Source organism: Callospermophilus lateralis, unplaced genomic scaffold, assembly GCF_048772815.1.
Source record: "Callospermophilus lateralis isolate mCalLat2 unplaced genomic scaffold, mCalLat2.hap1 Scaffold_101, whole genome shotgun sequence".
NCBI lineage: Eukaryota > Metazoa > Chordata > Mammalia > Rodentia > Sciuridae > Callospermophilus > Callospermophilus lateralis.
Window position 1 is genome coordinate 4,431,449 of NW_027510272.1, and position 18,116 is coordinate 4,449,564.

The 18,116-nt window shown below is 33.0% G+C and overlaps 1 protein-coding gene across 1 annotated transcript in view; it reads right to left on the reverse strand.

Moving 5' to 3' along the window:
- The window catches only part of LOC143639946 (nuclear factor 1 B-type-like), a 120,839-nt gene that overhangs the window by 11,716 nt on the left and 91,007 nt on the right, over nt 1-18,116 (reverse strand). Inside the window, exons 13-15 of the mRNA XM_077107969.1 lie at nt 16,781-16,946; nt 13,646-13,728; nt 3,533-3,621 (exon numbers count right to left, since the gene is read on the reverse strand). Coding sequence (XP_076964084.1) covers nt 3,533-3,621; nt 13,646-13,728; nt 16,781-16,946 — 338 coding nt within the window. The remainder of the gene's footprint in view (nt 1-3,532; nt 3,622-13,645; nt 13,729-16,780; nt 16,947-18,116) is intronic.

Sequence of the window (18,116 nt, forward strand, 5' to 3'; positions counted from 1 at the left end):
ACAGATCTTCATCAACATTTTATTCTGTGTTAATGGCAGTTAACTGAGCTCTCAAGGTACAAGAAGCTCCTTAGCTCAAGACCACACAAACACACATGTGCGCACACACACACACACACACACACACACACACAGAAAAATGGCTCACAAAATTCTAAGGTCAAAACAACAAAACACCTTCAGGCTGCACCCTAGGAAGGCAGTGAAAACTTTCCAAAAGTCAGCTCTGGTTCCTTAGGGAATGTTTACAGACTGAGGTAGGGTGGGGAAGGACAGAGGAACTCTTCCAGCTTTAATTATACTACTTACACAGCTTCCTGGACCCTGCCATTTTCATTCCCAAAAAGGAGCTGCATTAAATGACATGCAAACACCTCAAGAGGGTAACTGGCATGAAGAGGAAGAGAAGGCAACCATAAACTAGTGAGATGGCAGCAAACAACAGACAATTCAAACTGCACCAAGCCATATGGAAACACTACAAAGTCTCCAGGGATTGCCTTTATTAAAAACAAAAAGCAACACCCACAACAAAAATAACCCATGGTATCTTCTCTATTCCATCAGGTCAGAGCTAAATTATTTAATTCTCTGGTTGACCATATCTACATTTGTTGTATATTTTCACCCTATGGAGATGATTGCAAAACTGCAGCTGTGCCCACAAGATTTTAAATATCTATGATCTGCCTTGAAAATGGTAGTTCCAGGGGGCTGGGGTTGTAGCTCGGTGGTAGAGCACCTGCCTAGCATGGATGAGCACTGGGTTCAATTCTCAGCATTGCATTATAAATATATAAAATAAAAGTCCATAAACAACTAAAAAATAAGTAAATATATATAGAAATATATATATATATGTATATTATATACACACACACAAATAAATATATTTAAGTGGTAGTTCTACAGGAACCGAGAGTATAGCTCTGTGGTTTAGCACTTGCCTAAGATGCATGATGCCCTGGGTTCCATACCTAGCATTGAAAAAAAAAATAGTAGTAGGGTTATAGTTATTATTTCCCTTTGCAATATTATATCTAGAAGAAAGAAAACCCACTAAGTTTTAAAAATAACTATAGGATGGGCTGGGATTGTGGCTCAGCGGTAGTGCGCTCGCCTACCATGTGCAAGGTTCTGGGTTCCATCCTCAGCACCACATTAAAAATAAATAAAATAAAATAAAGATATTTTTTAAAAATCTATAGGGAACAAATTATAAATTACACATAAAGCCACCAAAGCCACAGACATGGCATATTTGTGTTATAAAATATGGATTGTGTCCATATTTGAAAAAGGTAACAAAACAAAGTGAATTGCTGTCTTGTTTGAGTATATTTATCCTAAACTGCCTGATACTTAGATTTTAAGAACTGTGGATGTCTTGTCCATCACAGTGTTTAAGATAGCCCCACACAGAGATGCAATAAATCCCTGTCGAATGTATAAGCAAGACGCCTGCCATCACCAATTACGCGCTTTCTGAGTCATCACAAAAAGGGAAGAAACAAACCCAAAACTGCCTGCTTAAGAGCTGTATGAATCACTAAAGGCCATTCTACACATCATTATCTACTAACCCAAAGAAAATCTACTATTTTTGAGACTGGAAAACAAAAAAAGAAATATTAATTCTGAATTGTCTTCTATGACCTGAAACCGATTACCATATCAATTTTTCACCAAGAAGAGGCTTTGTGAAATGAACAATAACCCCCTCAGAGCTGAGTTTAGTTATCATATTCATTCACTCCACATATGTGTGTTCTGATTCATTGTCCACTCACCTTTTCTTTTGGGGGGATATCAACTTTGATTCAAAAAATTATGAGGAATTAGGTGAAATTTTACATCTTTATTGGATTTAATGTATTTCCGAGATGCTATCCAATTTTAGATTAAGTAAATGCCAATAAGTAATCCACAGTTGTGGAAGTTCAGACAACTATAGGAACACTTACAAACATAAGTACATTTCATTCTGACTTGAAATTCATATATATATATATATATATATATATATATATATATATATATATATATATATCAAGCTTGTATGTAGACACGAGCCATTTTGCTAATTGATGGGCAGATAATGGAATACAGGGAGGTTTTTTTTTAATAAAACAAAATGCAAACAATGTGTTATCAAACATAATTAAGTTAACTTTTAAAAGTTTATTAATTCAGATTTTTTAATAAGATACTTTTATTAAATGTAATTAACACTATTAGTCATTAAGGCTATTTAAATAAGATACTTCCACTGAGTTTATCATCTTTTTTGTAACTATGTGTATGTTTTTTCCAAAAGGAAGAATAACACAAGCTTTAGGGCAGGATCATAATAGGTAAAAATGTATCTATTTTTAAATTTGATGGTTTGTCACTCTTCAAAAAGTAAAAGTCCTATTGTAATCATTTAGATACTGAATTACTAAAAAGCCATCAAATGTTTTTGAAAAACAATAAAAATAATTTTCTTAATTTTTATCTGAGCAAATGCAGACATTTAATCTGACTCAAACATTACTCTTCATCAGTTTCTATCAACCAACATAGAGATGAGCAACGAGCTCTATCATAATTAATATCTCAGCATGTGACTTCGTATAGGCATTTTCTGTAAAGGAAGGATCACAATCATAGCAGGGCTGAAAAATTAAGTTGACTCTACTTTTGGTGAACTCAAGGAATGACTTACTCTCTATTGCAAATTTTTATTTCTTATTACATATGATTCTACCATGAATTTTAATTATTTGATTTATCAATTTGAAATAATTTAATAAAATAACACATATGAAGCTACCTTGGAACTACTTACTATCTAAAACCAACACATGAAACAGTATCCAAATTGCTTTTGAAAATGAAGTTTTGGAATGATTTTTTTAGCCAACCAAATTAAATCAACCCTCAATGGGTTACATTAGTATATGAACAAACTAACACTTTATTTAAACCAAATTCCTTCATAGCTACTGATTCTAACAGTCTTCCCACTCCAAAATTTTTTGAGTGCTGCTAGTAACAATCAAATTGAATAACTTGAAATTTTTCTTCTAGCTTTTCCTCTCTGACAAAGGAATAAATGAATAGTAACATGGCTTAGAGGCAGCAATAAAGGAAACAGTCAAAATGAGAAGAATGTATAATGTGAAAGACCAATGCTTTATCCTCAAATAGCTGAAAAATCTTCCCTAAAGCTGGAATTTCATTTTTCAGGTTCTAAAATGTAAAAGTCAAATTCCACCCCCTCCCCCACCAAAAATATTATAAATTTTATCAAACATTTCACAATATTTAGAAATTCCAATGATCAGTTAGCATATGCTATATAGTCCGGAATTAAATTGATGTTGCATTTAAATAGGAAATAAAGGAGAGGGGAAGGAGAGGAGGAATGGCATAGCCAAAACAACTAAATTTTTAACATATATTTTCCGTAAAACTAGTTAAAAACAAACACTATAGGTCATGGAAGTTTGAGGTGTAAGTGTAGGGTTGGAAATAATAAAAATGTTACCTTTGCCAAGTAATTCCCAATGTATCCTCACTGGTACTGGGGTATAAATGCCTGCCGTTTTGATTCATGGTCCAGTCACAAATCCTCAGCTGTCAATTGAAACCTAGCAGTCAGATATGGATCGAGCAGTACTACAGTTTTTAGTATTTAAATGAACACATGCAAACTAGTACTGTATATGGCATTAACCTTATTTTCCCAAGAGGCAACTTAAAGGAAAAAAAAAAAAAAAGCAAAAGAAAATCTTATTCTGAAAAGCAAAATTCCTTAGACTCTTTTTTTAGAAAAAGCTATTGCAATATGCTTGTCTATTAATTAAAGCATACAAGAGAAACAAGTGCTTAGAACATAACAATTAGCCATTATTAGAGTACAAATTGAGCTGAAATAAAAGCAAACGTTAATGTTCAATAGAGAGATATATTTTAGAAAGAAAATAAAAATGCTTTTTTTCTATGCAACATACCAAATTATCTGCACTGAATAAAATAATCAATACCTTTAAGCATGCAGTTTGCAAAACAAGAAGACATGCAGTTTAGAGGAAAAAAGACCCACCCTACATAGACATTCACCCTAACTTACGCATTCAAGCATCAAGGTGTTCAATTTTAGGTGTTTACTAACTGTGTTTTACTTAAAGTGACCTTATTTGGAAAGAGTTGATAAGAATTTCTATTTTTATTTTAAATTCAGAGCAGTGGTATTTAAAATACTTTACTACATCTGAAGAAAGTGAGGAATGCACTGAATACAAGCTGAAACAAATTCTTCCCAGATCCAGGAATCATCAGCTCTGCCCTTCAGAGATCCTTGAGTAACCCTATCCAGCTCTGTTTGGTTAACAGCTGCCCTACAGTGCTAGCAGATTTATTGAAAAGATATATTGCTTATTTTTATGCTTAAGAAAGTAAACTTATCTGGCTTTGGGGGGAAACAGTAGAAAACCATGATTTTTAACCTTTAGATAGCTGAAAAATCTTCCCTAAAGCTTGGATTTCATTTTTCAGGTTCTAAAATCTAAAAGTCAAATTCTACCCTGCATTGAAAATTCATCCTGCATTGAAAAGGCCTTCTTCACTACTATCCATGAAACCTGGTCTGATGCTTTTCAGAGAGAATTTCAGGATGATGATTGAAGCCAAAATGCCTTTAAACTTGTGATAAACTGTTTTATCTATTTTTCTAACATTATGGCTTTTAAAAGTTGGCTGTTAAGCATCTTTTCCTATCAAACTCTCAACTTTCTGCACACTCTTGAGGAAGGGGGATTTTGGAGTTTCAGAATGACAATTTTTGTTCAATTTTCTTCTGAATATCCAATATTACAGTCAAAGTTTTCCAAAATATATGTTTTAATTGTGCTGATATTTTAAGTAAAAGTGATTTTATAATTTATAAAACTAAAAAATTCCCTTATATAGATGGATTGACAGGCAGACACATGCATTGATAGATATGTAGATTCTGTTCAGGAAATACATCATTAAGAAGTCATAAATTATTAAATTAGAAACAAAAATAAGAAATCTTAAAATTCACCATAATATTTACATAAAAGGGAATAATGTAGTTAGTTTTTACTCAAATGGATGACATAATTTTACTATTTCAAAGAAGTAAATTTATTCAGTCTTGTGTGTGAGAAGCAATATGGCAAGATTTTTTGAAGTTCTCAAAATGGGTCATCTAATAGAAATTCAATATGATGGGATAAATTGTTTATTTTTAACAATAATAGAGTAAACCGATTGTCTATTTCAAAATACAAGTTATAAAAGGGCTATGAAAATCTAAAAACAGTTCAAGAAACTTGACTTTGCATAAAGATTACCTTAGAGACCACTTATTGATCCTGTTCTTATCAATGAAAAATGCTAGTTTTTACTTACTTAAAATTCTCAGGAAGGGAGGCTACATTTAGACACAGAATATCCTACTGCTGTTAATTGCTAACAGATTAGTTTCTACGGGATGCTCAGTTTAAACTTTTCAGAAAGTAACCATACTTCCACAAAACCAAAGGAATCTGAGTGTCACTCAGGATTGGATACTGTCTCACAGACAACTGCTAGGGTACAAGATCTTGGAAAAATATTATGTAGTTGGTTAGGTTTTTGTTGTTAAAGTTGCTCATTTTTTGTTTGTTTTACCATCCCTAAAAATGCCCCCTGTAGGCTAGCTTTGTTCACATGCTAAACATCTAAATCACCATATTTTTGGACTATTCTTTCCTAAACAGTCTCAAAAGGGTTAGACCTGACTAGAGGTATTCATTTTTATCCATCCTTAAGATGTGTGTGTGTGTGTGTGGGAGCGCACGCGCGCACACACACACACACACACACACACACCCAAGAAATATTTTTCCTAAACAGAAAATATGCTTAAATAAATAAAAATTAATCAAAATAGTCAAATATTTAGCAGTAATTTCAAAGAAGTTGATAGGATATTAATTAGCATTAAATTAATTTCTTTTCAGTGGCTAAAAACTTAAAATATAATTTAAATTTATTTGCCTATTTAGATTGTAGACCGGCATTATCACAATTTTCAAAAGTTTCTGAGGAGGCACACTTATGTTTATATGTTCAGTCAGATTACCTGAGTAAGAGTCTATTTTTTTTTTAATTAATAAGCTTTTTTTTTTTTTGTAAAAGACATTTTTTAATTTAAGGACTGTTTGATTAAAGTGACATTTTGATGGTGATAGTGTGGGGAAGGGAAATAAATAATTAAAATAAAAGTTACCTATTCACTAAAGATTCCCTTGATAGTCATGTCTAAGAAAATCCATTCCTAAAAATATTATTTGGCCAATACAGACCTGACCAAGCAACAGTCTATAGGTATTGGAAGATTAACACTAAGTGTAGTTAATTGGGGGATGTGTTAAATAGAATATTATTATAATTCAGTAGTCCTAATAAAAATAACTTTATATTAGTCTTTAAATAAATTTAAAAGAATAAGTAATAGTCTTTTGTGAGTTTAGGGTAGTGATTCCTCAGCTTCTGTCCTATTAGAGGACAGATGTCAGATAATTCAGCTATCAATTGTTATTTTTTAATTAAATTTTAAAACTTTAATTTTATGTAGCACATAAATACACGGTTTTCATTTATCAAAATAAATAAATTCCTTAGTTCAAAGCTTTAATAACAGCTTAATGATTTTTCCAAGTATTTTCTCTTAAAAAATAGGTATTCACCCCTGTCATTGTAATCAAACTTTTTTAAAACACAAAGCATAAGTGAGTTCAAACTTGATCTGTTAAATCATGTGTTTTTATGTGGAGGAGGGGAGAAATTCTTCTTCTTCTCAGTCAGACTTTAAGTCAAACCTGATCATATTCATATTCCTTAAAAAATGCTTACTCATATAAATCATTTTAATTCTTTATATACACCCACCAATATGAACTTAAGTTATCTAAATAATTAAGGTAAGATGTATATTAAACTGACTATGCCCAGAATTCCAAAAGCAAACAAAAAGTGAAGTAAAAATATAGGATTTCGGGCTTCGGTTGTAGCTCAGTGGTGGACTGCTTGCCTCACATGTGTAAGGCACACTGGGTTCGATTCTCAGCACCACATACAAATAAATGAATAAAATAAAGGTCCATCCACAACTAAAAAACCAATATTTTAAGAAAAAGATATAGGATTTCTTCCCAAAGACGTTAACAGTAAATGGTCAGGCTAAAATAGTCCAAAGTACTAAGAAAGAAGTGAAGGTGAAATTTTCACTGCATATGTTCTTAGGATGGAGTCCATGAAGTCTCTGAAGGGAGAACCTTGTTCCTACACAATTCAAATGAGACTGTCTCCCAATCATAAGGATGGGGAACCATCTGGTTCCCCTCAAAAGCCTACTTAGATGGAAAAAAACCTAAGCTACTATACTCGAATAATTATATAAGTAGTTGATAACCATAAAGAATCAATACTGCTTGTGATTTCAGAATAAAAGTTTGTTTATTCAAATGAGGGCCTTTCATTTTTATTAACGGGGCTTTTATAAAATGCATAGCAATTAGCTTTGGGAACAGAAGAAGGCTAACAAAAATGTTCTACTTTGGGAGACTCAGCAAACAGGATGCTGCACCAATAGTCCCTCTTGAGGACAACAGTTCTCAATTGACCCAATAAGCCATTAAGTGCAAAAAGAAAAATCAACATAGGCAAATTTACCTTTTCACTTTTTTTCTTTTAGGTTTATAATGACCGCAAGAATATCTTGAAAGGTATATTTTATGTTCTCTTGAGTTTATTTTTCCAGATGCCTCAAGGAAACAGATTTTGGGGGGAATTCATATTTTTCTCTTAATGCCTGGATTAGTAGAATTTTATTTTATTGATAATTACCCACTATAGAGCAAGTGAAGTGGTCTCTGAATAAATAGTATATAACCTTACTGAACAAGCAAAGTATTCAAAGTAAAACTGATGAAAAGAAGGAGAAAAAAAAAAGCAAAAAACAACAACAAAAAATCCAAAATCATTCTGGTACCTTAAAGTCATTTCTAATATCAATTTCTGAAACCCATGCTTCTTGAGATTTAATTTAGTTAGCACAGTAGAATCAAAATCAAGTTAAACAGATATGCATAAGCCATGAGCTTAGTAAATGTTACTGACCATAAATCATAAGTAAGAAAATGAAAGGGTTTTTCTTTTTCTTTTTCTTTTTCTTTTTTAATGAAGACTACTTTAACATGTAAAATTTAAGGTTTCAAGAGATGGAATCCATCATCTTCAATTTCCTTTCCAAGATAAGTTTCCAGGAGAAAAAGGTTTAAGACCTTGTTCAAGGTTAGCTGTGCCCTTCCATATCAACACTAACACTCCAATATCCTGGCTCCTAATCCCTGGTTATCACCCTCTGCACCAGTTTGTCTATCATTGTTCCTCTCCTACTCTGTTCTTAATGTGTAGTCCAACAAGATTTAAGACTAAAATAACTGTAAATAAAACACCTTCAGAATGTCCTTGATTCAACTTAGATCTTTTAAACACTTTGAGAAAAGTAGATAACTTTTCCCTTGCGTTGACTGAAATTTAAGGCTACATGGCACACAATTTTATTTTTACATCAATGAGAATAGTTATCTACATATTAGCCTTTGGTAACCAGAAAAGGTAAGAGAACAAATGAATGAGTGATAAAAGACAGACAATGGAAGGATTTTTCTTTTTAATTTTAAGAATTAGCCCAAAAGGTAAGCATTTGCATAGCTATTATTTTGACTGAAACTTCCTTTAAATGTGTTTCCTTTCCAGCTAGCATATGTAAAAAGTGACCTCTTATCCATTTACATACCTACCCAGAAGGCATGTGATAGGGTTTTACGTCAAGCTGTCAATTATGATAACAGACACAATAAGAATGGCTCAAGTGTTGATAGCCTGCTTCATGACTTTATTGAAAAGTTTGTTGATAGTCCACTTGTGTCCTTTCAATTGCTTGCCTCTAATAAATGACTGCCTTTTCAGTGGTTATACTACACCAAGTTTAGGCTTTGCCATTTGCCAGTATAAATATTACAAGGGGATTTCAACTCATAGCTGAGTTAAAACAAAATTATAGAGGCAATTTTTTAAAAGGTGATTGTGTGTAACAGAAATTTTCAGTATAATGAAAAGTACTTTCAAATGCTAATTTAATTTAAAAGTATAACAAGAAAAGTGTAAAAAGCATTTCAATGTAAACTACCCCAGTAACTGAACTTGAAACAATAGCATTACATAGTCATGCAGGAGATGGTACATGCTGAAGCTCAAGCACTGATAAAATCCATGCAATTGTGAAAAGTGAGACAAGGACCTGAATTGATCAGGCCACTCATTCATTAGCTCTAGGAATATGTAGCATATAGAGTCAGGAGATTATAATTTTGAGATTGTGAAAATAATCATTTCTTACAAATTAATTGACTTAATTGTCTCAATAGAGGCAAAAGTGACCTCCCATTTATTCCACCTAAAATCTTGAATCTGTATCAAAATTAATATGCATTTCAATGGCTGTCTTGAATGATCTTTTATATCTGAGCAAGAAATTTCTTATCTTCAAAAATGTTTATTTCCAATTTGTCAAAAGAGTTTTTTTTAAGTCATATTGATGTGTAACTGTAGGAATTTATGTTTCTAATATGATCTTAGCCTCAATTGTAATGGTGATAATCATATCAACTAGATTGTCTTATATTACCAAACTTTCTATGATAGCTAATAAAGAAGGTCTCAAGTTAGCAAATTAATGACATAAGGTTGATCAGATAAGAAACCGGTGGTAATTTAAGTAAGTTGCTTCATAGTTTCCATTTATACAAGATTTTTAGGCTGGATTATACAATAATTTCTGTACTTTCTAAGCAACATCCAACATTCTGTTAGATAGTTTCCATTTCCTCAAGATGATAATATTTGGGAAATATGGTTTCTTCACTATTTATATAAGGAATAGGCAGAGAGTATTTATGAAGTATGAGGTAGGAAAACAAACACTGCACTTTGCTAAATTTCTACAGAAGTAAAGAGGACTTTCACACTTCTAAAAATGTCCTAAACCATAAAAAGGCATTTCTTTGTAGAAACTTGAGTTCAGTTGCTAAAGCAGGACTCACAGTTCTTGAAGCCGCTACACCATCTTCCATCTTCCAATAGAAAAGTTAAAGAAGAATGAAACTCCAATTGAAGTTCTGATTTTAAGATTTCCCCCATGCCAATAGTGAATGCATTTACAGTCAGTAATGCTAAAGACAGACTTGTTCCAGACCTTGAACAGTACTCAAGATTGTGTTAACAGATAAAGGAAAACTCTAAAGTCAAGTCCTGGTCAGCTGGCATGAGCTGATTATTATGGTAAATTAGAGAGGATTGTTTTATGGCAAATTATTAACTTGGTTTACATGAATCTTTTTAAAATATTTCTCATAATTATGTGATTTTTTATTTTGGACTCAAATGAAATATGATATTTGCAACGATGGGTGAAATTCCAGGGTTGGAAAAAAAAAAAAAAAACCTAGTATGTCAAGACAGTTAGCAACCAGCATCAATCAGTAATAAGCATTGTAAAAAGGAGCACACAAATGTATAAAAAGGAGAGCACAACGGTATGTGCATAAAGCATATACTTTTACTATTCAGATTTGCCAATTAATAATATTAATGTATTATTATGATAGGTAGAATATGGGGTTAATTTTAATATTTTAATATTCTCCATCTTAATTTAAGAATGTTTCTGTGTTAAAACTATATTGAAAGTGCTACTCTCGTGCCATTTTGTGGAAGGATTATAAGATGGTCAAAATTATTCAGTAACTTAAAATTTATTGTTAACTCTAATTTATGTAAGCTATATTAAGATTCTTTTCTAAAGAAAAAGTAGCACTCAACAATGCACATCAATAGTATTCATAATCTAAAAGGATAAATCTTTATAAAGCAACCGCCATGAACTCAAGTATGTACCTGGTGACAATATTTATTCTTAAGGGGTCATGTATATTAAAGGTTATGGGGAATGTTTAAAAGAACTCTCTTAGACTAAAACCATTGCCTTTCTAATTTTAAATTTCTCCTAGCTAATATAAAATGATTGATTACCTTTATTTCATGTACCCCTTGATTTTCCTTTTCATTTATCATTGAGTGCTTTAAACCAAATGCATTTAGAACCCGCTGCTAGAAGAGTGGTCTCCTTTAAATCTTTGTAAAGTAATGAAAGGACACAGTAAATCAATCTCATTTCTACTGTAGGAAGGAATAACCTTTACTCTACTGCAGTCATTCATTTCTGTCCCTCCTTTCCTACATAGTAAATATAAAACTTTATCTTTATGATTTTTTTAGAATTTGGAAGGATAAACAACATTGGATTTTAACTGAAGCCTTAGTAATACAATGTTTACATGATATAAATTTATATTATCTTCTGCAGGCCTCAAAAATGTACTTCATAATAAATTAGACACATTAGGCGTCTTCAAATTCAAAAGTGGTACTTTTTACATAGAGAACAAACAACCTATCTGCATGGTATTTAAAAAATTTAACTATGAAGTATATATAGCTTTTTATTGCAAGGATCAATATATATCATGTATTTCATAAATATCAACTCCATTTGTTTGAACAAAATATATTCATATTGTAAGTGGTCTTCACTCAATGTTGTCCACTTAAGTAAAAATTAGTTTTTTGATGAAAAAGTTTGTTGTTCCAGAAGTCATACATATTTTTTCAATTAAAATATGCCCATATTTCTATGCACATTAAGATTAATATTTTATGATGTTTGCTAGCTTTTCCTGATTTATCTTTAGATAAATGAAAGGAGAAGTAACTTTTATATTAATGAACTTTCATGATCATAATTACATGAGGCTCCAATATTAATCAGAAATGATAAGAAAATTAAAGCTGCCATGGGTTAGGCAGGGAGAGAGGAAGATTGCTCCTAAATACATGGAATTGGTTAGAATATTCTAAATGTATTTAGGGCTAAAGGTTTAAATAATGGACGCATGTTTTTATGAAATAAAACTTAACTGGAAATTAGAGATATGTCTTAAAGAATAATGCAAATCTCATGACAAAAGTATTTCTGAAAAAATGTGTAATGATTTTTGAAAGAACAAGTTTCTAAACCTATAAATCCTGCATAAGTTTTAAAAAACACAATGAACACATACATTTGTCAAACAGAAACATATTATAGTAATTATAACACATTTCATATTACAGCAATTTTAGAGGTGAACAAAAGCAACATTCCAGAGAATTACATTGAAAAGCCATTGGCTGGCAAAACCTCTAATTATTATTTGGTATTTTCATAAATGTATACAGATGTTTTCAGTTAGTCCTCACTCTTTTGTTTTGTTTTGCCTTGCTTTTTTTAAACCTGGCAAAATGACAAGTACCCTGCATAAGCTATCATCTTTACGATTTTCTCTAAACTCTGCATGTGGTGACCTTCATAAGCACAGTCTACCATCTTGGCCTGCAACTGGGAAGGACCCAAGAATTCCATATGAAACATAGTAGAGATAGGCCACAAAAAGTCTAAATGTGTCGGATCGGCCTAGAACAAAGTAAGTGGGCATAAAAGTAAGCACCTGCACGGGCTTGCTATACATGTGAAAACTCATATAAATGCACAAATAACTTACAAATGAAGAGCAAGTTAGTTAATACTGGCTCTTTCTTATTTATATAGGCTATTTTCCCCATGTAATATTTTGAATTCTGTTATTTGAAAATAGCTCTGCTATCAAAACTTGAAAGCAGCAAACATATGCATCATAAAATATATTTGAATTCTGAAGTGTTTAAAATTATCTGTTATCCTTTAACTGGAATCATGGGATTTCTGCATTGGTATGGTCCATGCTTTTGATTGTGGCTAATTTGTTTATAAGCCACCATTAATCCTGGCTGTATATTTTCACAGTTTGGGTAAACACTTCATTTGCATTAAATTTACAGCATTAATGAGATGTGAAATTTAAAATGCTACTTGAAACATAAATGATGTAAGAAAGCAGAACAAAAAAAAGTGTTTTGTCACATCTGAAATCACTAAACCAACTTAAACCTATTAAAATAGCAATGATGTGTCGACTGAGATTTTAGCTTCATAACTCATCTTCCTGATCTAAAATACAAAAGTAAGGAGTAAAACATCTGGAAAATATAAAGTTGCTCAAAAACACAAATTATGCACTGCTTCTACTCAAACTGGAGTTTAAATTGGTTTTCAATGTTTGCCTTTGAAAACGACAGGCTACTAAGTTTCAATAGCCAATAAGATTGAGAAAAATTCCCATTGACTGAATCACAATAGTGTTTGTGGATGTTATCAATATATGCTAAAGAGAAGATGAAAGAGGTCATGAGCCAATTTGAGAAACTCTGTTAAGAGAGGCAAGGAAACAAGGTATAAATGAGAAAATTTTTTGGAAGACAAAATGATCAATTTTGGTCTCAGAAGCCCCATGAGCCCCATTCTGAGTTCAGATCTGAGAGGCAACATGGAGAAAAGCACCGAAGCAAAGCAGGGCTACACCATTACACCTGGGTGAAACGTGCCCACCTGTTGCTGATGTAGGAAGGATGGGTCTCTTGGGCTTAGTCCCACATATCGATTGGCTTGAGATGTGCCTGAGGCTGTGTAGGCTGATTAAGGAAGAACAAAAACAAAGATAAAAATTGTGAACTATCAGAATGAACACCCTGTCCATGTATAAGAAACCCAGAGAAATGGGATTTGCAACCAAAAAAAGTTGTTTTCTCCATTTCTCTTCCTTTTTGACTGAGTGATAGAAAAGAAATGGTAATTGATTTCAAATCAATGAGCTTATCCCCCTTAAAAAAAAATCTATCTAATAAATCACATGCTTTGGTGTAGTGTTTCACACTTAAATGTCCAGGTACAGTCCTGCAGTGGTGCTCAAGATTGGCTAAGCAGAAGGGTCCTTTGCCTGGATGTGACCATTTACTAGATGTTAGTGATCTAATAGAAAATAACCAGTTATGGTCTGTGATTCTAAATGTCAGAAAAAAGTGACAGCTTTTAATGACAGGACTTAAGCAGATGTGCTTGATGATGAAATGAAAAATGTCTTACTTAAAAGTCTTCCTAAATAGAAAATCTAATATTACTATTCTAAAGAAGGAATCTATTTTTGTGTATTTATATAGTAAATAAGTTCAGTGTTTTATTTAATGTAAAAATGCCCTCTAATTTGATAAAAAGATTTTTGGAAAGAAATTCTTTATTTTCCATAAGTGTAAAAATTCAATGTCTTGCAATTAGTCAGAAAGGGAGCTGGTGGCACCTTCTGAATACTTGTCACCAGGTAGTTAAGTACACAAGGTGATCATTCCTTATGTTACAGGTGTCTTATTTGTGAGTACTCTTTGTACAGGTGCTTTTTAGTACAGAGTGAACTTTCCACAGAAAAGTTTCTCCTGTTCCTAAAGATTTTTGCTTGTTTTTACAAGAATAGGACTAACACATTTTTCTAGCATTAAGCAATTCCACTACTCCATGTCAGAATACACAGAAGAACTAAGTTTTACTATATATTACATTCATAGATCTGAAGAGATCTGCTTGGTTTAAAACCATCAGGTTAATGAGGAATTCAGACATTAATTTTAAATAAGCTGCCTTTAAAAAAGTCAGTATGTTAATTCTGCCATGTTCATAATAAAGGACTGAAAAATTTGAACATTGAGGCTTTTTTAGATCAACTTTTCAAAAACATTGAAGATGTTCACAACTCATCTTTTAACTACTCCTGAATAAAGGGCTCATGCAAAGGCAGCCATCAGCAACCAGTGACCCCCACTCCATCACCACGACTCAAACTGAACACATGGACCAAGGACAGTATCACTCTTGAAGAGTTAGCATTCAATCTGCGCAGTCCTTTCTTCTCAACCATGAGAAGAGGTTCCCCTTAGCCTGTGTGTTTTCTTCAATGCTACTATCAGCTCAGTAACCAGTTCCTCATTATCAGTGGTGCTTAGGGAACTGAAGCTACAAATTCATTTCTAGAGAAGAAAAACTACTCACTATATTTCTTTTATGTAAGAGTGGAAAATGAACTGATGCAGCCATCTTTAGACAACCAAGGTACTCCTTCTGAATGTTTTGTGATTTGACTAGTCAATTTAGATCCCTTTTTGAACAACCTGTATGTGCATATAAAAACAATCCATTAACCAACAGGCTGAAGGCATTCCTGTAAGTGGGCTGTGACTATTTGGGTCTGCTAATCCCCTGAATCTCACAGTAATGTCACTATAATAGTAGGCACCAGAAATTTTTGAACTTGGCTTGAAATATTTATTCTGTGAGAATTTAATTACTTTATTAAATCTTGCTTTCTATGTGCTTTTATTTAAATCACTGACTTGTTTGTTTAAAGATGCTGTGACATTCATTTTTAAAATTTGCACATAGCATTTTTAGTGATACAACATGCACAAAAAATCTTTAAAACGAAAGAAATCCAGTGTTCTCTAACCAGGTCTCATCCATCTATGTATTTAAGGAACTGCTTGCTGAGTCAGGACCCTCTGCCAACAAACAGATTTAAAGCCTTAATAAATACTGAGGGGTAATACAAGTCCTCATTTATAGGGGCTCATAAATTTTGAGAAAGAAATGCTAAATATTCACTGTACACACAAAGTATTGTTCATTTTTCTTCCTAGTCTTTCAGAAGTCATTAATAAAGAGTGTCTTTCCAATGGTGGAGAAAGAGGGAGCCAATGGTGCCTCTGGTTGTGTAATTTCATATGGGAATTTCCAAAGCAAAAGGATTTTCTTGCTCTAGGAAACAAAAATAGTTTAAATTTAAGGCATATGTATAATTGTGGGGGCGCATAATAATTCTTCTCTACTGGAAATTTATTCGTTCCACTTTGCTAATCTGTGTACATCAGCTCCAGTTCTAAGAAGCTGGTAATTTGGGTGAAGCAGATTGAAAATTTATTCCTCATAAACTTCTGAGTATTCTAAATGAAGAAGCAAAGGAATCATTTGTCCAATGGGCTATGTAAGTTTACTAGCAAAACCTCCAACATTTAAAATGTCATGTCCATGCTATTAAACATAATATCTGATATACCATGATATGCAAAATAATTAAAACATTTAAAGAAAAAGTTGCAGATAATGAAAGTGCAGGTAGCTTAACATGTGCCTAATACTAAGCTTTGAAATGTTCTTGCCTACACCCAACATTGTATGACTGTTTCTAACAATGACAGGACCTACGTTAAGGTAAACATGCAATTATCTTACAGAGGCACTGATTCAGTTTGCCTGATGGAGGGGCTTGATTTCTATAGGAGTGCTCCAATAAGTAACAATTATCTAATCTCCCTTTGGTGATATAAAAACCTTATACACTGCATAATGTTATTCAGTGCGATTTCAATGTATACCTTGAACAAGCAGGCATGACTTATTATTGTTGTTACAACTGTTTACTCAAACAAATTTGCTTCTCCCTTTTCAAATATGATGCACTGAAAGACATTTGATAAGAGAGAGCATGTGACAGCCAAGCCACATACATGCCTGCTAGCTCCACTTAAATGAGAAATCTCCATCTGGTCAGGTAGCTGGAAAAGTTGCCATGTTTTCCACCTTGGATCAAGTATCCAATGGTGCCTTTGATGGACATTTCTCATTTCCTACAGAAATACTTACTGGTTGCTGTAGGTGAAGCTGCCTCACCTTCAGTGGATGTAGTGATGGGTTTAGTATCTGTCATGGTCAGGGTCACAGGTCGCACTGCACTGGGATGGGGAGAGGGTGCCAAGACAGGAGTGAAATGGCCAGGCACTTTCCCTACTACTTGACCACTGCTGTTAGGCTACAAAACAAAAACAGAATGCTGGGTGAAACAATCCAAAAGGCAGTCATCTTCTCCAACAACTCCACTCAGCACATGTGGCCACATGGATCCTGCAGGCTGCTTGGAGCCATCACACAGGCCCTCCCTCTCAAGTCCGAGTCGGAAGCCAATCAAAGGTTGGTAGTATAAAGCAACAGTGTTTAAAAGAAGGTTTTCATCTTCAAAGCATTTTGCATAGGTTATTTGGTCTTCACAACACCCTCAAGACAGAAGTAGACTTGATCCTTTCATTTAGTAGTCCAGAAAACTCAAATGGAGACTCAAAGGCTTAGCTCAAGCTAAAATGGAATTCCTTACTAAGCTACCTACAATTAAAACCCAGTGATTCCTAATTCTCTGCTCTTCATTCTCTATACAGAGTCCGTTTGGCTTTCACAACAAAATTTTCCTCCATTTGGATATTATCACTGACACAAGAGACACAAGAATGCCTAGCAGAGAAAACACATCCAGTTCTATAATTCCCATCATTTATAGTGAAGGCCTATTCTTCTGCATACAAAAACTAGGTTTCTCTCACATGCAGGTATTTCAGACTCAACTAACATAAGGCAATATAAACTTTTCCAGGCAATCATCAACTTTTGATGATTTACTCATATATGCAGTTAGATGAGATTAAAGTATTTAAAATTTCAGATGCACACAATGATATAAAATGCTGAAAGAGGTCTGACCTTATACCTACAAATAAAAGATTTCCAAAGAAAATTAAAATGTACTAAAGTGAACTAGAGGACAATCAAATTCACAGTGCTGTTTGTGTTACTCTTCCATTGTTGTGCACAGAGAATTACACAAAACATGTATCCTTGACATTTGTGGGAATTAACAGAGAAAATCCCTAGGGCAATGACAGAAGAGATATCATTATTTGAGTCTTAGCCCCTTGGTGGAAAAATAATTTCTGTGGTAGGAGACAAAATCATTAGAGTACATTATTTAAAGAAATCCTGAAATATATTTTTCTAGACAGAGAATGCTAGTTTTGATTACACCCATGTTACAGTGCTCCACTGCATGGTATTCCTAACAATTTGCCAGGTTGTTATTCTCCAAAAGGATATAGTCTTTATAATCTCAACTATCAAAGGCAAAGAAAGTAATGAAGCAGATTATTTATATATG